The 24,676-nt window shown below is 44.4% G+C and overlaps 2 protein-coding genes and 1 long non-coding RNA gene across 4 annotated transcripts in view; 2 read left to right on the top strand and 1 right to left on the bottom strand.

Annotated features, from left to right (window-relative positions):
• The window catches only part of LOC306912408, a 330,734-nt gene that overhangs the window by 221,355 nt on the left and 84,703 nt on the right, over positions 1-24,676 (top strand). The gene's annotated exons all lie outside the window — the stretch shown is intronic.
• LOC306943756 (chemerin-like receptor 1) lies at positions 9,226-10,203 on the bottom strand (the record flags this gene model as incomplete). The annotated part of the gene is made up of 1 exon (XM_079530286.1): positions 9,226-10,203. The coding sequence occupies one exon, from the start codon at positions 10,201-10,203 to the stop codon at positions 9,226-9,228; it is 978 nt and encodes a 325-aa protein (XP_079386412.1).
• Positions 14,078-22,901, top strand: LOC306912405 (chemerin-like receptor 1). Of its 2 annotated transcripts, XM_079488593.1 has the most exons (3): positions 14,078-14,301; positions 18,530-18,578; positions 22,149-22,901. In XM_079488593.1, exon 3 carries the CDS (start codon positions 22,155-22,157, stop codon positions 22,599-22,601), a length of 447 nt encoding a protein of 148 aa, XP_079344719.1. In that variant the 5' UTR covers positions 14,078-14,301; positions 18,530-18,578; positions 22,149-22,154; the 3' UTR covers positions 22,602-22,901. The 2 variants fall into 2 exon arrangements, with proteins under 2 accessions (XP_079344719.1, XP_079344720.1); XM_079488594.1 differs by lacking the exon at positions 14,078-14,301 and having other exon boundaries at positions 18,497-18,578.

The raw sequence follows: 24,676 nt of genomic DNA, 5'->3' as shown, positions 1-24,676 counted from the left end.
GGGGGTCTGCGGCCACATGCATATACGGTAATTATGTGGGTCCTTGACATGAAAAAGCACCCCTAACCTAACATAAAAACATGAGGTTTTTCAGAAAACTGGATTTAGAAGCTTCACAGGCATCATGTGGAATGGATCACTGACTGGCATACTGTCATGGAGGAGGGGGGTGGGGAGAGAGAGAGAGAGAGAGAGAGAGAGAGAGAGAGAGAGAGAGAGAGAGAGAGAGAGAGAGAGAGAGAGATAATTCTAAAGTGTTTGATGTACTAACAAAAAGGCTATGGATAGATAGACAGGGTCACAGTGACATCTTGTGGCCTGCACGGGAACTTTTTTGTTTTTGAATTGATGGCTGTTATGTCAAAGGCCCATCTATAGCTTGAAAAACCACGCACGCACGCAACGCACGCACGCACGCACGCACGCACGCACGCACGCACGCACGCACGCACGGACAATTGAAGTATACCAAGACCTACTGTTCCCTATAGTAAAATAGCTTGAATCACATTACTATACACACAGCATACAACACAGCAGCAAAGAAAGAAAGAAAAAAGAAAGAAAGAAAGAAAAAAGAAAGAAAGAAAGAAAGAAAGGGATCCTACCTTCTACTTGACTTCATCAGTCTTGTAAGTGATGTACAGTACAGGGTCCAAACTGTGGAGGCAGTGACCGACCAGCTTCATTGGCCTGCAGGCTGCTGTCTCCTCACTCAGTGACCGGCCAGCTTCATTGGCCTGCAGGCTGCTGTCTCCTCACTCAGTGACCGACCAGCTTCATTGGCCTGCAGGCTGCTGTCTCCTCACTCAGTGACCGGCCAGCTTCATTGGCCTGCAGGCTGCTGTCTCCTCACTCAGTGACCGGCCAGCTTCATTGGCCTGCAGGCTGCTGTCTCCTCACTCAGTGACCGGCCAGCTTCATTGGCCTGCAGGCTGCTGTCTCCTCACTCAGTGACCGGCCAGCTTCATTGGCCTGCAGGCTGCTGTCTCCTCACTCAGTGACCGGCCAGCTTCATTGGCCTGCAGGCTGCTGTCTCCTCACTCAGTGACCGACCAGCTTCATTGGCCTGCAGGCTGCCGTCTCCTCACTCAGTGACCGGCCAGCTTCATTGGCCTGCAGGCTGCTGTCTCCTCACTCAGTGACCGGCCAGCTTCATTGGCCTGCAGGCTGCTGTCTCCTCACTCAGTGACCGGCCAGCTTCATTGGCCTGCAGGCTGCTGTCTCCTCACTCAGTGACCGACCAGCTTCATTGGCCTGGAGGCTGCTGTCTCCTCACTCAGTGACCGACCAGCTTCATTGGCCTGCAGGCTGCTGTCTCCTCACTCAGTGACCGGCCAGCTTCATTGGCCTGGCTGCTGTCTCCTCACTCAGTGACCGGCCAGCTTCATTGGCCTGTAGGCTGCCGTCTCCTCACTCAGTGACCGGCCAGCTTCATTGGCCTGCAGGCTGCTGTCTCCTCACTCAGTGACCGGCCAGCTTCATTGGCCTGCAGGCTGCCGTCTCCTCACTCAGTGACCGACCAGCTTCATTGGCCTGCAGGCTGCAGTCTCCTCACTCAGTGACCGACCAGCTTCATTGGCCTGCAGGCTGCTGTCTCCTCACTCAGTGACCGGCCAGCTTCATTGGCCTGCAGGCTGCTGTCTCCTCACTCAGTGACCGGCCAGCTTCATTGGCCTGCAGGCTGCTGTCTCCTCACTCAGTGACCGGCCAGCTTCATTGGCCTGCAGGCTGCTGTCTCCTCACTCAGTGACCGGCCAGCTTCATTGGCCTGCAGGCTACCGTCTCCTCACTCCTCACTGTCGTCTCTCCACCCTCTCTCTCCACCCCCCTCCTCCAGACGAAGTTTATTGATACGAGAACGGATCGCCTGGCTGTATAGCCCAGGCGCGCCTGCTGGGCTCTCCTCGGTGACGCGCAAGAGTGAGACGTCATCAAAAAACTCCCTCCTCTGTTTAGCTGATGAAAACGAAAATCTTAAAACGTTCATATATCGCGATCAAAATCATCCCGTCTTTTTCTGAAAGAAAAAGACGTCCGGAAAAGGCGTCCGTGTTTATAAATCGACTGGGCGCATGAATGTAATGGATTAAATAGTTCCGGGCAATTAAAGTGTTAACCCATTTTGGGCGGGAACCCCTTTTGGTGTTATAAACATTATGTTATAATTTAGCTATTGAAAAATAGCAGATCTACAAGCTCATAGCGCGCCACCGAGTGGCGCGCTACGAGCTTGTAGGTCTGCTATTTTTCAGAAAACTGTCTTCTGATGTAGAAGACATTTTTAGAATCTGATCTCAGGTCTAAATGGGTACAAATATGTTGTAGTATTGCAACGCTGGGTGTTACAGGGATATGCTGCTCACCCAACGTTTAAGTTGGGAGTGGTCCGCTGGGTCCTTTGTTCACCCAACCTTTAAGTCGGGAGTGGTCCGCTGGGTCCTTTGTTCACCCAACCTTTAAGTTGGGAGTGGTCCGCTGGGTCCTTTGTTTACCCAACCTTTAAGTCGGGAGTGGTCCGCTGGGTCCTTTGTTCACCCAACCTTTAAGTCGGGAGTGGTCCGCTGGGTCCTTTGTTCACCCAACCTTTAAGTTGGGAGTGGTCCGCTGGGTCCTTTGTTCACCCAACCTTTAAGTCGGGAGTGGTCCGCTGGGTCCTTTGTTCACCCAACCTTTAAGTCGGGAGTGGTCCGCTGGGTCCTTTGTTCACCCAACCTTTAAGTCGGGAGTGGTCCGCTGGGTCCTTTGTTCACCCAACCTTTAAGTCGGGAGTGGTCCGCTGGGTCCTTTGTTCACCCAACCTTTAAGTCGGGAGTGGTCCGCTGGGTCCTTTGTTCACCCAACCTTTAAGTCGGGAGTGGTCCGCTGGGTCCTTTGTTCACCCAACCTTTAAGTCGGGAGTGGTCCGCTGGGTCCTTTGTTCACCCAACCTTTAAGTCAGGAGTGGTCCGCTGGGTCCTTTGTTCACCCAACCTTTAAGTCGGGAGTGGTCCGCTGGGTCCTTTGTTCACCCAACCTTTAAGTCGGGAGTGGTCCGCTGGGTACTTTGTTCACCCAACCTTTAAGTCGGGAGTGGTCCGCTGGGTCCTTTGTTCACCAGCTCTGATCGTTTGTTCAGAGCTCCAAGCCTCAGAAAGTGTTCGTCCAAACTCTTTCTCTCCTTCCCTAAACAAAGTTAATCGGTCAAACTGTGAGGTTGTTTGAGTTCTGTTCTGATTTGGTTTAGTATTGGCTTTTTAAAAGAGTGTGTTTGGCAAAGAATCATAACCACGACCAAACCCTCTTCTAAACATGCCCAAAATGGAACCCAGGCTCTGCGCCTCACTTCCTGTTCTTTTATAGCTTCCTGGCAGTTCACTTCCTGGAATTGGAACTATTCCTGGAACTATTGCTCAAATACATTTCCCCCACAGCTCCCCCTTGTGATCAAACCTTGTCATTTGTCAACAGAAAATTGATGACCATGGTTCAACTACACAAGACACATTATATTATATTATCCGTTTTTTTATTCTTTTCGCTATATGCCACCAAAATGTGGAACGCCCTACCAACAATCATGAAGACATGCGAATCCCTTGACTCCTTCAAAACCGCTCTCAAAGGGCACCTACGGACGGCTGCAATTCGAAACTGGCCCCCGTAAAATCGGAATCCCCCCCCCCCCCACCACCACCCACCCCTTTTTCCCCTCACTGTATATGTTTCTTTTCTCTTTTTACCTCCTTTATGATGAATTCCTGTTCTGTTCTTTGGCTATATAGAAGTGTCTATTTGTACGTCTCTAAATGTTTTGATGAACAAGGTGGACCCTCTTGAAAACAAGTGTAATGCTTAATTGGGTCATCCACTCACAGTTAACAGTCTTTGTATTGAGTTTGTGCTTGAAATGTACTGTAATTCTGCAAACTGTTAATAAATATTTAAATCAATCAAACCGTATACACTACATTTCAGTGTTAAATATTCAACCACAGTTTAACCAATGTACTCCCTTGTTATTCCCCAGTATGTTTCATTTTCTTTCAATACTCATACCAGGCCAGGAAATACATTATTTCACACATTGTATGTGGCAGTGTCACACTGTTAGGACAAACAGTACTCAGTTATCACACATGTTAATAATGTTAATATAAATACAGCACAGTGTGGTTCATCACATGTTCTTCAGTAGCACCTCCACAAGCCTCAACGACCTTGCAGGCGTATGAAAGGCTCAAGTTATGTCATTTAGTCAGATAGCACTTATATAGACATATGGGTACGCGCGTGACATCTTCAAACCCGGACGTTATATGCAGGAACGTCTACTGAGTGGCAAACCAATACTTTCTGGCCTTGACACCCCTTTTTTCCCTCACTGTATGTTTCTTTTCCCTTTTTACCTCCTTTATGATGAATTCCTGTTCTGTCCTTTGTCTATATAGAAGTGTCTATTTGTACGTCTCTAAATGTTTTTGATGAATTGAACATTGTGGACCCTATTGGAAACAAGTGTAATGCTTAATTGGGTCGTCCACTCACAGTTAACAGCCTTTGTATTGAGTTTGTGCTTGAAATGTACTGTAATTCTGCAAACTGTTAATACATTTTTCAATCAATCAATCAATCAATCAATCAATCAAAAACAGCCCATACATCTAAACAGATATATACCTATCTGATTACATTAAACAACATTAAACTCGCTTTTCCTCTCACTTTGCCACTCGATTTTAGCCGTTGACTTTATGCATGCGCATTCCCTCTATAGCACTCTGAGGGCTCCACCTTGCACCACCCTTATCCCTAAACTTATTTTGCCATTTTTTACTATTTTGAAAATAATTTTAAAATAGTTCAACTAGCCGATCTACATCTACATGTTGTGAACTATTTTAAAAGTTTTTTTTTTTAAATAGTAAAAAATGGCAAAAGTGTAGGGATAAGGGTTAAGGGGTGGCGCAAGATATAGCCCTGTGACTCCTTTTCCACCGGTTGGTTCCCAAAGGGAACCGGTTCAGTTCTTTTCCACCGGTTGGTTCCCAATGGGAACCGGTTCAGTTCTTTTCCACCGGTTGGTTCCCAATGGGAACCGGTTCAGTTCTTTTCCACCGGTTGGTTCCCAAAGGGAACCGGTTCAGTTCTTTTCCACCGGTTGGTTCCCAGTGGGAACCGGTTCAGTTCTTTTCCACCGGTTGGTTCCCAATGGGAACCGGTTCAGTTCTTTTCCACCGGTTGGTTCCCAAAGGGAACCGGTTCAGTTCTTTTCCACCGGTTGGTTCCCAATGGGAACCGGTTCAGTTATTTTCCACCGGTTGGTTCCCAGTGGGAACTGGTTCAGTTCTTTTTGGTTTTTAGTCCATGAGCCAGAGCTCCAAAATTGGTGGGCAAACTATACCCTATATTAAATTGTTTATAGGATCAATACAAGTAAATTAATACATGATAACCCTTCCACAGTAGTAGCTTTTTCATATTTTCGATTATTTTGCATATTTTCCTACATAATGCCTCATTTGCATATTTAAAAATGTAAAATGTGTAATACAAATCATTGTCTTCGTGTAAGTACTCAATTGGGGAAGTTTAATGGTGATAACAATATAATATAGGTATGGTTTTGCCCACTCAATTCATAATTAACGTTTCAATTTTGGAGCTCTGGCTCATGGACTAAAAACCAAAAAGAACTGGACCGGTTCCCATTGGGAACCAACCGGTGGAAAAGGGGCCTGAGTGTACTAGAGCAGGGGTTCTCAACGTTTTTGGCCGGGGACCCTCAGAAATGCTTTGGCAATGTCTCGGGACCCCCGCCCCGCCCCCTCCCGACCCCCAATATAAATTGACTGCTACAATAACCTTAAACCATTTTGGGCGGGAACCCCTTTTGGTGTTTTAAGCATTGTTATAATTTAGCTATTGAAAAATAGCAGATCTACAAGCTCATAGCGCGCCACCGAGTGGCGCGCTACGAGCTTGTAGGTCTGCTATTTTTGAAAAATCGTGAAAAAAAAAAAAAAAAAAAAAAAAATTAAAATAATTTGGGGACCCCCTCAAATAACTTGGCGACCCCCCGAGGGGTCGCGACCCACGGGTTGAGAACCCCTGTACTAGAACAGTTCCCATTGGGCACCGGCCTACTCGTGAATGATTGGAAATGCATGGCACACCCCATTATGTAATGATTATTATTGTCTCCACCAGGCCGAAGGCATGGGGAGAGAGTATGTTTTGCACTCCGTCCGTGTGTGTGTCCGTCCGTCCGTGTGTGTGTCCTTCCGTCCGTCTGTGTACAGCTAATCTCCGGCACCGTTAACCCGGCCGATGCCAAACTTTGCACACACACTCCCTGGATGCCAACGATGAACCTCTGCCCCACATTTTCCAGAACGGCCAGTTATAGCGCCACCATGAGGCAGCTTTTCACATTTTTGACCTACAACTGCACCGATCTGCGTGAAACGTTGCATGCACACTCCCTAGAGGCCAAGGACAAACCTTTGACCTGCATTTTCCGCATCTGCCTTTTATAGCGCCACCAGGAGGCCGACTTTTGTAAAACACATTTTTTGATATTACTCCTCCAGATTCTGTCCAAAAATCTCACAAATCGTTACACAGTATCTCTATGGTCATGTGCTCAAGTTGGATCTGTCCGATATTTCATATTCCATCCTAATTGGCTATAATTGGCTTTCACAGTTTGCAAGATTGCCCCGTTTTGAACAATAGCCTCAAATCATGAACGCAGCATGCAATTTACGTGAAATCTTTCACACTTTTTCTTACTAGGCTGAGGAATATATCCCACCCTTTTCACATTGGCCTGTTATAGCGCCACCAACAGGTTGATTTTTGCAAAACACATTTTTGGAACAAAATGCCTCAAATCATCAAAAAAAAAAAAAAACATCCTCCTAAACATCCTTGCCAAACATCACACACACTCCTATCCTCCTGGTGGAGACCTGTGCCCGGAAGGGCACTTTTTCTAGTTTTGTATTGTTTTTATGCCTTTATGCAGAATTAATTAACCCATTCAGGCCTGACGTCGAAATTTAAAAAAAAAAGTTTTCTAAATCATGACAATTTTCGGAAAGATTTGAGGCACATTTTAACGATTTTTCAAAAATAGCAGATCTACAAGCTCATAGCGCGCCACTCGGTGGCGCGCTATGAGCTTGTAGATCTGCTATTTTTCAATAGCTAAATTATAACAATGTTTAAAACACCAAAAGGGGTTCCCGCCCCAAAATGGGTTAATGGTTAATGTGGTTAAACGCTAACGTGACATGGATGTGTTCCAGGTCTCAATGGATGAATTGGTCTGTATTCCTTTTCTGGCCATACGGTATATGGAGTTCTGTGAGGACATGAGTATTATAGGGTTGGGCGCAGCATTGTGATGTCAGAAGACTCAGAACATCATCATTGTGATGTCAGAACGTCATTGTGATGTCAGAACGTCATTGTGATGTCAGAACAGGCCAGCTCCCTGTCCAGAGCCCGGGCAGAGGCTCTGGTTCTGGACAACCGGCTATCTGACGGACTCGACACCGGGCACCGCACTCCCTGTGGTGGTGTGGCACACAACGTGTGTCAAATTCTGTGAAGTCGGTGGTTTTCGAGTTACATGGATTACAGACGTAGTCATATATACACGCACGCACGCACGCACGCACGCACGCACGCACGCACGCACGCACGCACGCATTACCATGTGGTGTTCTGTCTTACCGTCGTAAATCGCTCTGGATTAAGAGCGTCTCCTAAATGCCTAAATTGTCACTTCAGTGGTTCACATGCAGTAAAGATGTAACTTTATTGTCACTTCACTCGTTTACAGTGTAAAGAAGTTGGTGAAACACAATGAATGGACGGACTTTCGTTTTAATTATTAAAATAGGGCGATTTAGACACATAAAACAAATAGCGGGAATGTCGTATTATACAGCGGCGGAACACTGGATCAAACAATTAGCGGCAGGAGAACTGTTAAAGGGATAGTTCAGATTTTTTGAACTTAAGTTGTATGAAATACTTGCCATTAATATAGTGGTTGCAACTGTATTAATTGATTGCCCGAGTCCCATGGTGGGAGTTCTGCTCTGGTTTTGGTCAATATTAAGTAGTTCCGGTCATTTTGTGGGGGGCACTGGGGCCACGCAGTAAAAGTAAATGAATCCACAAAACGAACGTAATTTGTATTGTTGACCTATTTCTAAAATATTAGCGCGACTTTCGTTCAACTTTGACCCCTCTAGCACATGGAACTATTTTTTGGGCGTAGTGATATGGACACAAAAAACATAGTTCTGTGTGATAGAGGGGTAAAAAAAGAACGGAAGTTGCACTAATATTTTAGAAATAGGTCAACAATACAAATGACGTTAGTTTTGTGGATTAATTTACTTTTACTGCGTGGCCCCCAGTGCCCCCCACAAAATGACCGGAACTACTTGATATTTCACCAAAACCAGAGCAGAACTCCCACCACAGGACTCGGGCAATCAATTAATACAGTTGCAACCACTATATTAATGGCAAGTATTTCATACAACTTAAGTTCAAAAAATCTGAACTATCCCATTAAAGATGCATACATACAGTTGAATACTAATAGAACTGTTAAAGATGCATACATACAGTTGAATACTAATAGAACTGTTAAAGATGCATACATACAGTTGAATACTAATAGAACTGTTAAAGATGCATACATACAGTTGAATACTAATAGAACTGTTAAAGATGCATACATACAGTTGAATACTAATAGGCTACTGAGGAGAAATACAGTTTTACAAGGCCTGACCGTCGAAATTAAAACAATGTCTTCTAAATCCTAAAAGTGTTCTGAAAACCCTATGTTTCTGTATCAGTGGTGATCAATATTTCATGTCAAGGACCCCAAAAATGATATGTAATCGGCCACCGACCCCCATCTGGAAATATGTTATTCCAGGAACCTCTCGGAAGCAAAGCTTTCAGTTAAAAACATTGGCTCTGAAAGAATATATTCAAAGATTTGCGCCACATTTTCATGATTTTTCAAAAATAGCAGACCGACAAGCTCGTAGCGCGGCACTCGGTGCCGCGCTATGAGCTTGTAGATCTGCTATTTTTCAATAGCTAAAGTATATTATAATGCTTGAAACACCAACAGGGGTTCCCGCCCAAAATGGGTTAAGGGGGGCACTTTATCTCTAGATCTGCCTATGGACCAGTGTCTCCTCTGTATCAGACAATCATCGGACAATCATTATTGTATCGGACAATCATTTGACGAGTGACGGCTGGGTCTGCGGACGTGTCGATTTGAGTTTGAGTCGGCTGGTCTTCAGCGAAGGCGTTCTCCAGAGCCTTCTGGAAGGAGCTGCGGAACAAGTCCCTGAAACCCTGACCCATGAACACGTACAGCAGCGGGTTCAGGCAGCTGTTGAGAAGAGCCAGGGCGTAGGTTATGGGGATCCCGAACCTGATCACGAGGTTCAGCGTACTGCCGCTGGACACCGGGTGATTTACGGCGAAAATCAGCCATAGGACGTGATAGGGGGCCCAGCACAGGAAGAACACGGCGATAACCGTCGCTATAATTTTGAAGGAGCGACCTGATTGGCTGGCCTGCAGCGCGCGATTATTCCTGAGCTGGTAGACGATGACGGAGTAGCAGGAGACGATGGCGGCGAAAGGGACCGTGAATCCCACGACGGCGTTAGTGACGACCATGGGGAGGTCAGGATAGTCCCAGCAGACTCCATGGAACTCCTTAAATATGACGTAAGGCGAGCTGAGAGCCAGAGCCAGCACCCAGACTCCCACACTCACCCAGGAGGCCTTTCTGATGGTGCGGTGGCTCTGAGCCCACCGTGGACACATCAGACACACACATCTGTCCACGCTGATGACCACCAGTATGAGGATGCTGGCGTGCATGTTCATGTAGAAAACTACAATGTCCATCATGCAAACGAACCAGCCGAAAGGCCAGTGGCCGAGAGCTCTCATTGTGATGCCCAGGGGCAGGAAGGCTGTGACCAGGAGGTCGGCCACGGCCAGGTTGAGGTACCAGACGGTGCTGACGGTTTTCTTCATCCTGAAGCCCGTCGCCCAGATGACCACACCGTTCCCCAACACGCCGAGCACCAAGACCACGCTGTAGATGACCATGGACATGATGCGGATGGATTTGATGATTTTATCCTGGTCATCCTCCATCCTAAAATAACAAAACAATTAATATAAAGGTACACTACATGCATTGTTATAATATTAGCCAGGACCTCCATACAAGATTTGTAAATAGCACGTTTTACAAAGTGCTGTACAGGAAAAATGAAAAACAAATGCACTTTAGCGTAAAGGGGGAACTGGCGGCCCGGGGGCCACATGCGGCCCCCACCTTCACTTCATGCGGCATTTGAAATGCATTTGAAATTAAAAAAAGTTAATTTTCAGGATTCCAATTAAAAAATAGCAAAAAACAAATATTCAGGATTTCAATTCAAATAAAGCAAAAATAGCAGATCTACACGCTCAAAACGCGTCGCACTGCGACGGATTCTTTAAGTGAGAACTCACATGGTTATTGTGTATCATGTAATCTATTTTAGGTCCTTTGTTTGCTCAGTGATGTCTAGCTCTGTCCTAAGACAGTAGTGACTGTTTGCTCAGTGATGTCTAGCTCTGTCCTAAGACAGTAGTGACTGTTTGCTCAGTGATGTCTAGCTCTGTCCTAAGACAGTAGTGACTGTTTGCTCAGTGATGTCTAGCTCTGTCCTAAGACAGTAGTGACTGTTTGCTCAGTGATGTCTAGCTCTGTCCTAAGACAGTAGTGACTGTTTGCTCAGTGATGTCTAGCTCTGTCCTAAGACAGTAGTGACTGTTTCTACAGCTCTTCATCTGACCTCATCAATCCACAGCAGTGTAAGTAGAAGTATCAATACTGCAATATAGAAGCACGTTACAAGTAAAAGTCTGGATTTCATAATCTACTTGAGTAAAAGTACAAAAGTATTGGCAAGTTGGCATCGAAATCAGTGTTGTTTTCGTCGACTAATACTATGACGAAAAATGTCCGTCGACTACCTTTTTTCACTGACAAAAACTACATAAAAAACTACACAAAAACTAAGCCATGATGACTAAAACTATTATTATAATATAATTATAATTTCGTCAACAAATAAAAACTAGACTAAAATGTTAGGAAGGGACTAGTGGACAAGAGATTCAGTATAAGTCATTTTACACTTGGTTGCATGCTGAAAATAGCAGATCTACAAGCTCACAACGTGTCGCGCTGCGACGCGTTGTGAGCTTGTAGATCAGCTATTTTCAGCAAGTGTAAAATCAGTCATTACGACGGCATCAAGGCCCGCCAAAATACATTTTAGTAAATCTTATGACATTGGCCCAGGCGGTGGCGTAACCGTCTGGGCACCCGACTGGTAATCCCAGTATAGCAGATCTACAAGCTCACAACGTGTCGCGCTGCGACAGCATTGTACGACATTACGACAGCATTGTAGGCATAGTTAGTTTGTAGATCTGCTATTTTTTGCTATGACAGTAATGTGGCCCTCTGGAGTGAGTGTTAGAAATATAGTGGCCCTCTCCATTGTAAAAGTTGCCCACCCCTGATCTAAAGCCACAAAGTAACTAGTAACTAATGTTTTCAAATAACAAAAAATTCGAGCATGGGGCTAAATATTTATTTTTTTACAACATTTTATAGCGATTTATTTTTTTATTATTTACTCTAGTCCTTCTAGACCCCAAGAAATTACATCTGGCCACAAACGATCACGAGATCTACTGAATGTGTCAAACTGACATATTGAGCCTAAGACACACAGTTGTGGCTTCCCCCCAGTAGGCTACCTTCACATTCAGTAGATCCTGTGATCTTCCGTGGCCAGATGTAATTTCCTTGGGTATATTAGGACTATAGTAAATAATAAAAAAAAGAAATCGCCATAATATTTTGTAAATAAATACATATTTAGCCCCATGCTCGAATGCCCCCGCCCCCCTGTCAAAACCGCTAAAATCCCTAAAACGAAAGAAAGCAGCAAATGAAGAAAAATTAACACTCATCTTTCACTTTCTCTAATAACAACCTAAAACATGAACCTTGGTTGAAAAAAACTAAAGTTGTCCTTTAATGGCTTAAACAGCTCTATATTCTAGATATAAATCATTACATCATGTCATAATAAAAAGCATAGTTACCTGTTTCAAAGTGTTGAAGAGACGTCAGCCAGAGAAGAGAGTCTTGGTAGAAGTGTGGCCAGTGACCAGAGAGGAGGCAACTTTATACGCAGGTCTGAGTCTGAGCCGCTCCCACATTCTGACCGAGTGACCATTACTGTTGCATGTTTTGTGTGTTTACAGTGGTTCCCATGCTTGATCTATACTAGCCTGCAGCAGCATGTCACAAATTGGACACATTGTGAACTTGTAGTTTGACTATTTTCACTGTAGTTTAGTTGTTGTTTTTGGCAGTACATTTAGATTTTTAGTGATAATCATGAATGGTCTCTTGAATAGTTTTCATTTAGTCTTAGTCACATTTTAGTCACCTGGAAATGTTTTAGTGTTAGTCTAGTTTTAGTCGACTAAATGGCGGGCCTTGATGCCGTCGTAATGACTGATTTTACACTTGCTGAAAATAGCTGATCTACAAGCTCACAACGCGTCGCAGTGCGACACGTTGTGAGCTTGTAGATCGGCTATTTTCAGCATGCAACCAAGTATAAAATGACTTATACTGAATCTCTTGTCCACTAGTCCCTTCCTAACATTTTAGTCTATAGTAGTTGACGAAATTGTCAGTATATTTAGTCATAGTTTTAGTCACCATGGCTTAGTTTTTGTTTAGTTTTTATGTAGTTTTTGTCAGTGAAAAAAGCAGACAAACATTTTTCGTCATAGTATTAGTCGACGAAAACAACACTGATTTCGATGCCAACTTGCCAATACTTTTGTACTTTTACTCAAGTAGATTATGAAATCCAGACTTTTACTTGTAACGTGCTTCTATATTGCAGTATTGATACTTCTACTTACACTGCTGTTGATTGATGAGGTCAGATGAAGAGCTGTAGAAACAGTCACTACTGTCTTAGGACAGAGCTAGACATCACTGAGCAAACAGTCACTACTGTCTTAGGACAGAGCTAGACATCACTGAGCAAACAGTCACTACTGTCTTAGGACAGAGCTAGACATCACTGAGCAAACAGTCACTACTGTCTTAGGACAGAGCTAGACATCACTGAGCAAACAGTCACTACTGTCTTAGGACAGAGCTAGACATCACTGAGCAAACAGTCACTACTGTCTTAGGACAGAGCTAGACATCACTGAGCAAACAGTCACTACTGTCTTAGGACAGAGCTAGACATCACTGAGCAAACAAAGGACCTAAAATAGATTACATGATACACAACAAGCATGTGAGTTCTCACTCATTAAAACTTACAAAAACTTACTACAACATACTTAAAATAAACTTTGATAAGGGATATTACATTTTTGCTTCTCAGAATTTGGCCGCCGATCCCCCACCCCCTCCCTCACACGTGCACGCACGCACGCACACCTCAAAATTGTTCCAGGGACCCTGGACTTTTCTTTTTTTTTTGCACAAATTGTCATGATTTTTCAGAGAATAAAATGCAGCTTTGTATGTCTTTCTGTTGGAGTGGTGCGTGCACACACACACACACACACACACACACACACACACACACACACACACACACACACGTACATGTATAAAGTTGCCTCCTCACTGGTCACCGGCCACACTTCTACCAAGACTCTTGTGACGGTTCCCTATATTATGATGTGTGTATATATATTACTCTTAGGTTGTCTGGTTTTGGTATATGTTGGGTTTACCCTATAGTAACCTCTGTTCTTTTTATCCAATAGGATTGGGGAGCAGAGCTACTCATGATGATCAGCCTAAGTGGCTCGCACCTGGGCCCGGGTGTCGACGCCCTATAAATGCCTGCTTCCCCAGTCCTTCCCCAGTTCTGTTCTTTTCATTTGCCTCCTGCACCTTCTCCACCATGCACACTTGTCAACATTTCTGTTAATACATACAACACGCACCCACCTACATTTCACTCATGCATACACGCACTACACCACTGAATACTGACCTCCACACTTCATCTGTTTATTCCTGATTTATTGTTTGATTACTTATTACTTTGATTACTGGTTTAATTAATAAATTATATTTATTTGGTAAACTGCGTCTCCCCTGTTTTTTGTTGTGTATCTTGGCACCCCCTAGGCCAGGTACATAACAAAATGGGGGCTCTGTCTGCTTGAATTTTGAATAGTTGTGCAGTAAGTTTGGAGAGTCAAGTGACTCGCCCTTCTGCCTCTTTTGTTCTGCGCTGCGGTAGTCAATTGGCAAATTAGCCTTGATTAATGGCTCGTCTGCACCGTGGTTTTGTGAATTGAGTGAAATCATTTGGGAACCATTCCGGGGGTTTCCTTGTCCATGTGGTCAACACTACAGTCCGGTGAGTACAAAGCGATGTTTACTTCAGCGTACACGCTTGTGTGCTCGGACTAGTTTGCAATTAGAATTGGATTAAGTTTTGTGCTAGTGGGGAGGTTTTTTCCTGGAATTTGTGCTGCTAAAGTTAAAAAAAAAAAAAGTTTGCTGGGCTGGTTTTGTCTTTTGTATGGTTGTGAGTGTCCCTGTTAGGTGCGTTTAGCTTCTGGGGATAGAAAATAGCTTGCTGGGTCTAGGCCGGGGGGTGGTTTAGGTGCGGCTGTAGCGGCTGTGCGTACGCACGGTCGTCTCGGGGGCACAGCTGAGAGGTGCATGCGGGTCGCCAGTTTCTGGTTGCCCTCCCTGCCTCTCGGTATCAGCTAGGCCTTTGCGGTGGCCTTCAGTGCATAAATACCTTCCGCAAACCGGCATGAAGACGGGTGGAGTTAGCTTGGGGATTAAATAGTCTAGAGGGGCACTTGTAATTTGTTTTGTGTTTTAACCAGCTGGGGGACTGTCTGAGCGCACATAGCCAGGATGGTTACGCTAGAGGCATTTGTGGCTTGTCCTTCTGAAGAGCTGTTAATGCAATGCACCAAAGACCAACTAATTAAAATAGCAGACCATTATAAAATTAAACTTGATTCAAATGACAAGAAGACAAAGGAATCCGTACAAGGGGTGTTGAGGCACCATTTGTTTGAAGAGGAGTTTGCAGAGCCAGAGAAGGTGTCTCCTCCGTTAAACGCTGCATCGGCGGTGCCTACGGTAATGATGTCAGGGACAGGTTTAACTTTCGAACAACAAAAAGAGTTAATGATGTTGCAGGCTAAAATGATGGCTGACGCCGCTGAGACGCAATATGCCATTGTGAAAATGAAACATGATGCTGAACAGGTTAAATGGCTAGTAGAGCAGAACAGGCTGGACCTGATAAGTAGGGTTGGGATTCGGAACCGGGTCCATTTCAGACCCGGTTCCAACATTGCGGATCCGGGGCCGGTTCCATCGTTTTTTTATTAACGGTTCCCCAAACGGTTCTCATCAGTCGTCATTTAGCTCCGCTGTGTCTGTGTGTGCATGCAAGCAGAGCCTGGGGTGACGTCACCCCACCTACAGAGTGAGTGGGGTCGGGGAGGATACGCCCACTGTTCTGTGCATTCAGCGACCGCCGTGGAGCGAGTGGGACAGTGGGACAGTATGTCGCACAGATCTCCAAAGTGTGGTTAACAGAGAGGGAAATGACTGAGGCTGAGCAGTGAGCACGCAAAGTGCAATAAATGCGATGCTATAGTTCCCTCTGCAAAGGTTGTTGCAACTTGTCCCACGTCCACATTGAGGAAACATCTCAATCAATATGCCTACACGAGTCCACAACTCACGAGAATAATCTAGGCACGTTTGTGAGCCATGCGGAAAGCTCCCCCCGCAGCTTCACCACAGCCGGCGGGGGACGATCTGATGCAAGGCTGGTTTACTTTCCCCAGGCTAGTAACGTAATAGAAAATAAAAAGTACTAACGTCTACAGAGCTTTTCATTAGGCGTATTGTACAACTGTTGTTAATGGTGTTAATTTAGAACGCCAATGACTCGACGTCTTTCTGTCTGATATTTTATGAATCACGTTAACTATAGAGCCAAATCAATTTGTCTGCACTTAGTTTTTACAACTTATAAGCAACTCAACTGCTTTTGATTTGGCTCTAAATTAATCGCGTGACTGTTGAGAGGCCAGCGTTTAGGTGCATATACCTCCATAGATTGATTACTTTATATAAACAGTTTGCAGAAAAAAGCACAGGAACGTAGCCTATACAGTTCAATACAAGGTCTGATTTTATAATCCAAGAAAGCACTATGGCTTGTTTCCATTAGGGTAAGGGGTCCTTCATATTAAATTAATCTGAACATTAAAGACAACATTTGTCACCACAACAATATCATTATTGCAATGTGTACTGTATATTAAATATACAGTACAAATTGCAATATACAGTACAAATTGCAACAATGATATTGTTGTGGTGGCTTGCTGGTGGTGGTGGTGGTGGTGGTGAAGTTTAAATAATAGTGCCACCTCATAATTGTAAAGTGCATTTTCAATAATTGAATTAATGAATTTGTGTTTATTATGTACTTGGTTAGGTTAGTTATAATATAAGCATAATCTATGTCAGAAAAAAGGGGGAAAAAAATAATATTAGGATCCGTTAAGGGAACCGTTAGGAACCGGAACCGTTAAGAGGGATCCGGGAAGGATCCGGAACCGTTAAAATCCTAACGAATCCCAACCCTACTGATAAGGGACGGTAAGATTTCAGTTGCTGCACAAGTATCTACTACAGAACCTGCAGAGTCCGCAGGGGGTTTTGATATTAGTGGAAATCTACATCTGGTGCCCAAGTTTTCTGAACGTGATCCTGAGGCATTTTTTGCCATGTTTGAGCGTGTTGCCGACGTGCGTAGATGGCCTGACTGCGCGCACGTTGATGTTGCATTGTGTCTTCACAGGCAGGGCGCAAGAGATTTTTTCAGCTATGACTGTCGCTGATAGCCAAGATTATTCTCGTGTTAAGGCCGCGGTGCTAAAGTCTTACGAGCTCGTGCCCGAGGCGTATAGACAGCGCTTTAGGTTTTGGAAAAAACATGACAAGCAGAGTCATTTGGAATTTGCACGTGATTTGACGACCAGTTTTACCCGCTGGTGTAACGCCTCGGAGGTAACTGATTTTGATGAGCTATGTGATTTGATGATTTTGGAGCAGTTTAAGAATTCTGTTCCTGCTCGAGTGGCGACGTATATCAGTGAGCAGAAGGCGCGCATCGGCTGCGGCAGCACTCGCTGATGATTATGTCCTGACGCACCGTGACCGTGGAGAGTGTATGGCTGGCGGTGGCGAGTCTCATGGCCGTTCTGATAAACCTCGCCCTGTTGAAAATGACACTAACGGTAATATGCATGAGGAAGACAAGGTTTGCAATTACTGTCATAGACGTGGCCACTGGAAATCTGAGTGTTTCAGGTTAAACCCCAGGACTGAAACTTTGAGCGCAGGTCATTCGCAACCAAAAGGGGCTGGCGTTGCCGCTCCAGTTCATCCGGTGTCCATTTGTGTTTCACCTAATTTCGGTCCAAATAAGGATACAGAGTTTGCAGCACTGAGATCTTACCATCCATTTATCAGGCAGGGGTCTGTGTCTTTGGTGCAAGGGGGAAAAGAAGTACCTGTAACTATTCTAAGGGATACGGGGGCTTTTGATTCATTTATGCAAGCTGGTGTTCTTCCGTTAAACCATGTTTCTGACACGGGTGACAAGGTGCCTGTCCGAGGCATAGACATGAATGTTTTGATGGTTCCTTTGCATAAAGTGGTGCTTAAATGTGAACTTTTTCAGGGAGAAGCAAAGCTGGCCGTGCGACCAGCACTGCCGATTCCAGGAGTGACTGTGATCCTGGGTAACGACCTGGTTGGTGCTCAGGTGTGGGCGGGGCTTCAGCCACCAGCAATGGTGACGTCCGTTCCCCTGGTAACGAGGGAAGCGGCCACCTTTCAGGCAGAAGTATCTGGTCCACACACTGTGGTAAAGCAGGTCTCTGATCAAAATGACAGGATTTCTACAACTAAACGTGGTAGGAAACGAAAGAAACATAAGAAACAAACTGTTTTTGTTCTGGCAGCTCCACAGGTAGACAGGCCATTCTAGAGTTACATGGAGGCCATTCTGGTCTCTTGAGGACAAATGTTATTATGGGTCTTCTCTGTGGTTTCTCCCTGTTTTGGCGTTCGTCCCTTAAATGCTTCAATATATAAGTTGCTGGGGTGGAGACTGTTAACAGGGGGGTTAGCCATGTTATAGGAGCACTCTTAATGCTAATGTTAGTATTGGATATATTTAAAGCTAATTCAAGTAGTGGGTGCCGGTGTTCCCTTTGGGACCCCGTCTTTATGGGGGGGGGGGGGGGGGGGGGGGGGGTGTGACCCTCTGTTTTTTGTTGTGTATCTTGGCACCCCCTAGGCCAGGTACATAACACTCTTCTCTGGCTGACGTCTCTTCAACACTTTGAAACAGGTAACTATGCTTTTATTGTATTGTCTTTATTATGACATGTAATGATTTAAATTTACAATTTTACAATTTACAATTTAGGCATTTAGCAGACGCTCTTAATCCAGAGCGATTTACATTAAGCACATTAACACACACACACACACTAGTGACACACAATGTCATTTACAGCTAAACATTGCTCTTAAAAATGTTTTTGAAAACATTTGAGCGAGAAATAGACGAAGCAGGACCCGGCAATGGATTCTATTTGATCAACTCACTTCCTTGTTTTCCGACAGTGCTGCAGCCCTGCAGCTGCGGACGCAGCCAGCGCGAACTTATGGAATACTTTTTTGTTGTTAAACTCCCTGTCGGTGAATTATCCCCCGACAATGACCACCTAGCCAGATATTATCCCTTACATATTATATATTATACATGTGTACTATAAAGTGCTATGACGACATAAAATGCAATTATAGTGCTGTCTACGTGACAAGCTATAAGTCTGTTTAAAATACTATCTAAGTCTACATAAAGTGCTATCTAAGGGGCTAGGCTAGGGCAAGTGCTACGGGCCATGGTGGAGTCTGAAGAGGTGGGTTTTCAGACTACGGCGGAAGATTGAAACAGATAACTATGCTTTTATTCTATTGTCTTTATTATGACATGTAATGATTGATATCTAGAATATAGAGCTGTTTAAACCATTAAGACCTGATTCTTCTAAAAGCTTTTTTTCAAGTGTCTTTGAAAATGACCTCTCAGTCATGCAAGTGTTAAGTGCTGTATGTACTCAAGGTTGGTTCTGCGTCCAGCAGGTGGCAGTATAAGTGTTAAGTATAAGTACTGTATGTATGTACTGAACATTGAATTGAACATTGTGGACCCTATTGGAAACAAGAGTAATGCTTAATTGGGTCGTCCACTCAGTTAACAGCCTTTGTGCTTGAAATGTACTGTAATTCTGCAAACTGTTAATTCAATCAATCAATCAAACTGTATGCACTGTATGTACAATTTCAAGGTATTGATACTTTCCTTTATTATTTCCACTTTCTAGTACTTTTACTCCACTACATTTATTTGAAAACTTTAGTTACAAGTTATTTTGTAGATTTTTTATTTGTTATTACAAAACATGCATTAACCACTTCAGCCCTATATAAAGTATACATTTCGGGCCATTTGAAGATAGCCAATCTACGAGATCACAGTGTGTGTGTGTGCGTGCGTGCGTGCGTGCGTGCGTGCGTGCGTGCGTGCGTGCGTGCGTGCGAAAATGTTTGTGAAATTGGACATTCTGCATCATGAGTACTTTTACTTTTCATACTTTAAAACCCATTTTGGGCGGGAACCCCTTATGGTGTTAGCATTATGTTATGCTTTAGCTATTGAAAAATAGCAGATCTACAAGCTCATAGCGCGCCACCGAGTGGCGCGCTATGAGCTTGTAGGTCTGCTATTTTTTAACCACTGACATAGAAACATAGCTTTTTCAGAAAACTGTCAAGATGTAGAAGACATTTTTAGAATCTGATCTCAGGTCAGAATGGGTTAAGTACATTTTGAAACCAAAATAGATATAAAATAATATTTCTCCATTGCAGTATTGATACTTTTACACAAGTCAAACATTGCAGTACTTTTATACACTTTGTGAGCTTGTAGATCGGCTATTTCCATATACTGTAGCACAACCCCCGATCGCAACCAAACATAAAATGACTTGTCTTTTCGTTCTACTGCATGGATCTCTGCTCCACTAGTCCCTCGCTGACATTTAGTTCTACTGGATCTCTTCTCCACTAGTCCCTCGCTGACATTTAGTTCTACTGGATCTCTGCTCCACTAGTCCCTCGCTGACATTTAGTTCTACTGGATCTCTGCTCCACTAGTCCCTCGCTGACATTTAGTTCTACTGGATCTCTTCTCCACTAGTCCCTCGCTGACATTTAGTTCTACTGGATCTCTTCTCCACTAGTCCCTCGCTGACATTTAGTTCTACTGGATCTCTGCTCCACTAGTCCCTCGCTGACATTTAGTTCTACTGGATCTCTGCTCCACTAGTCCCTCGCTGACATTTAGTTCTACTGGATCTCTTCTCCACTAGTCCCTCGCTGACATTTAGTTCTACTGGATCTCTGCTCCACTAGTCCCTCCCTGACATTTAGTTCTACTGGATCTCTGCTCCACTAGTCCCTCGCTGACATTTAGTTCTACTGGATCTCTGCTCCAATAGTCCCTCGCTGACATTTAGTTCTACTGGATCTCTTCTCCACTAGTCCCTCGCTGACATTTAGTTCTACTGGATCTCTTCTCCACTAGTCCCTCGCTGACATTTAGTTCTACTGGATCTCTTCTCCACTAGTCCCTCGCTGACATTTAGTTCTACTGGATCTCTGCTCCACTAGTCCCTCGCTGACATTTAGTTCTACTGGATCTCTGCTCCACTAGTCCCTCCCTGACATTTAGTTCTACTGGATCTCTGCTCCACTAGTCCCTCCCTAACATTTTAGTCTAGTTTTTATCTGTTGATGACATTGCCAATATATTTTGTTTTAGTTATTTGATTTGATATGTTATTTTATTTATTTATTCATTTTTTGCAACTGAATGGCTGGAAAATGGAAATTGAGAGTTTACATAGTACACATAGTTCATGCATAAACTTTCCTTAATGATTATATCTGGTTTTAGTATTAATTTATAATATATTTTCTCTAGGCCTATTATCGAGGTTAGTTTGTATTGGGGGTGGGGACTATAATGCCTATAAACTGTATAAACTGTGATTAATGTAAAAAAAAAATGTAACAATGATGTACTTGGTAACTGCTCTTAGAATTTTGGCATGCTGTTAGGTATGGTCATAAGGTTTTCAAAAAACATAGCAAACTAATTTGGCTCGCCCCCTAGTGGTCGGTTTGCAACTTTGGAATGAAACAGGCATGTTAAGCTCTCGGCAGCCATCGTGGACGCCATCTTGAAAACGATGCCTTTCAAGTTGTTTGTTTTCCGTAAACTTTTCCTATTTTATTTAGCACACCCAATGGTAACAGAATCCATTGAAAAATCTCTTCTATCAATTATTTGGGGTTCAAACCATATACATATCTAATAGTGGTTTCAGTGCAAACCGACCACTAGGGGGCGTGCCAAATTAGTTTGCGATATTTTTTGAAAACCTTATGGCCATACCTAACACCATGCCAAAATTCAAAAAGTAGTTACGAAGTGCATAATTGTTATGATTTTTTACATATTAATTCCCAGTTTATAGGCATTTTAGCTCATTTTAGCCACCGTGGACGCCATCTTGAAAACGATGCCTTTCTGGTTGTTCGTTTTATCAATTATTTGGGTTTTCAACCATACTTATACGTATCCAATATTTGAATCTGTGCAAACAGACCACTAGGGGGTGCTCCCAATGTGTTTGCACAGCTTTATCCTTATACCCATACCTAACACCACACCAAAATTCAGAAACTAGTCACCAAAAGCCCAATTATGCTGTTTCCCCCCCGCTATGGCACATAGGCTAATATTATAACAATGCATGTACCTTTATATTAATTGTTTTGTTAGTTTAGGATGGAGGATGACCAGGATAAAATCATCAAATCCATCCGCATCATGTCCATGGTCATCTACAGCGTGGTCTTGGTGCTCGGCGTGTTGGGGAACGGTGTGGTCATCAGGGCGACGGGCTTCAGGATGAAGAAAAGCGTCAGCACCGTCTGGTACCTCAACCTGGCCGTGGCCGACCTCCTGGTCACAGCCTTCCTGCCCCTGGGCATCACAACGAGAGCTCTCGGCTACTGGCCTTTCGGCTGGTTCGTTTGCATGATGGACATTGTAGTTTTCTACATGAACATGAACGCCAGCATCCTCATACTGGTGGTCATCAGCGTGGACAGATGTGTGTCTGATGTGTCCACTGTGGACCCGGAACCACCGCACCGTCAGAAAGGCCTCCTGGGTGAGTGTGGGAGTCTGGCTGCTGGCTCTGGCTCTCAGCTCGCCTTACGTCATATTTAAGGAGTTCCATGGAGTCTGCTGGGACTATCCTGACCTCCCCATGGTCGTCACTAACTCCGTTGTGGGATTCGCGGTACCTTTCGCCGCCATCGTCTCCTGCTATTCCGTCATCATCCACCGGCTCAGGAATAATCGCGCGCTGCAGGCCAGCCAATCAGGTCACTCCTTCAAAATTATAGCGACGGTTATCGTCGTGTTCTTCCTGTGCTGGGCCCCACATCATATGGCTGATTTTCGCCGTGAATCACCCGGTGTCCAGCGGCAGCACGCTGAACCTCGTGATCAGGTTCGGGATCCCCATAACCTACGCCCTGGCTCTTCTCAACAGCTGCCTGAACCCGCTGCTGTACGTGTTCAGTCAGGGTTTCAAGGACGTGTTCCGCTGCAGGTCCATCATAAAGGTTCTGGAGAAAGCCTTCGCTGAAGAGCAGGCGCGCAGCTACGGGTGGGCCTGGGTGGGCTGCGGCCCACCCATATAGAGAGCTGGACCACCCATCGATTTAAAAAAAAAAAAAATATATATATATATATTTTATTTTTTTATATAAATACATAATAAGTTTCATAATGTCTTTCTTTCTTTCAGTAAATATGTTTTTGTTGTGTTTTGTACATGATCATCTTGCTTAATATGAATAAACAGGCTGTCGGTTCTTTTTCACTAATGTGCCTAGTATAGACTAGCCTTTTTAAGACCCAGGTTTTTGGCCTAGACAGATAGTCTATAGGATGCGATCATGCGAGTTGTTACGTCCACTTCCTGAGACTGCTGCTGCAGAGCCATGTGGAGAGGTTTACTTTTTGTTTCATTATTTGAAATTTTCTCGTTCCGGGGCCGTAGCACGCCGACAAATCTGATAAACTAAAAATAGACTAGGTCGTTGACGCAGTGACAATACTGTGGATTATGCTTTTCTAAATCTTCCGAATTTCCGACGCCTCAGCAACAAGGTATTTGGAATGGATTGGAAGCTTGTTTTGTGATTTTTCCACGTTGATGCTTTAGTTTCAAACAAAGGCTATAATCAGCAGAGCAGTGCTGCTTCTCTCTGAGTCTGCACACACTGACTAACCAGCTAAAGTTTATGCCTACTTTAAACCATAATATGACAAACCTTGGATTAATTATTCTGAAAACGAGCAGCAAGCACAAAGTAAGTGATTCACACAGGCTGGCATTATTGGAAATGGATGCAACGCGCTAACGAGTAGCCTATTTATTTTTTAACACGCAGCACCCCTCTCCCTCTCTCTCCCTCCCTCTCTCCCTCTCTCTCTCCCCCTCTCTCGTGCGCACTGCAGATCGGCTATTTTTGGAGAAGAGATGTATAGACATGTGCAAATATAAAATAGCTGTGATACTTATATGTAAGTGGTTATGGTGAAATAAACCATTAACACTGGTTAGTTTGGAGGGGGCGAGGGGACTATGACATCACCGTTTCAGCAAATTAGGCGGCATTTGCTATACACACGGAGACGAGAAAGTCGCGTCTCCAAACTTTCCCACTCTGGAAGGTAGTTTCAAAAAGTCCCCCAAAACGCCGTCTCCGTGTGACAAAAAGGGCAGATCGGCTAATTACTTGCCCGAGAAACACAGAAATCGTCCTCGTGTGTATACCACCTTAGTGACAGACACTTGAGTCTGCATTTTTGCCACTCCTCCGACAGGCGTGTGTGTGTGTGTGTGTGTGTGTGTGTGTGTGTGTGTGTGTGTGTGTGTGTGTGTGTGTGTGTGTGTGTGTGTGTGTGTGTGTGTGTGTGTGTGTGTGTGTGTGTGTGTGTGTGTGTGTGTGTGTGTGTGTGTGTGTGTGTGTGTGTGTGTGTGTGTGTTTGTGAGACAGTATTTGAAGCGTTCCAGCGGGTCTGTCTGTCTTGTTAATGTTAACTAAAGCCGGTAAAAATAAGAACTGCCTGGCTGTCACTCTGGGGGCAATATAACCCGAAATATAACCGAAATACGCCAAATAAATAACCGATTTTTTTCTCACGCACACGTGCAGCGCGCGTGCCGGCCCACCTAGCCATAGCGAGGCCCATCTAGAATCGCATTTCTGGCTGCGCCTCTGCTGAAG

Source organism: Electrona antarctica (assembly GCF_951216825.1).
Source record: "Electrona antarctica genome assembly, chromosome: 19".
Taxonomy (NCBI): domain Eukaryota; kingdom Metazoa; phylum Chordata; class Actinopteri; order Myctophiformes; family Myctophidae; genus Electrona; species Electrona antarctica.
The sequence above is the reverse complement of the archived record's forward strand: the minus strand, read 5'-3'. Positions and strand labels throughout refer to the sequence as shown.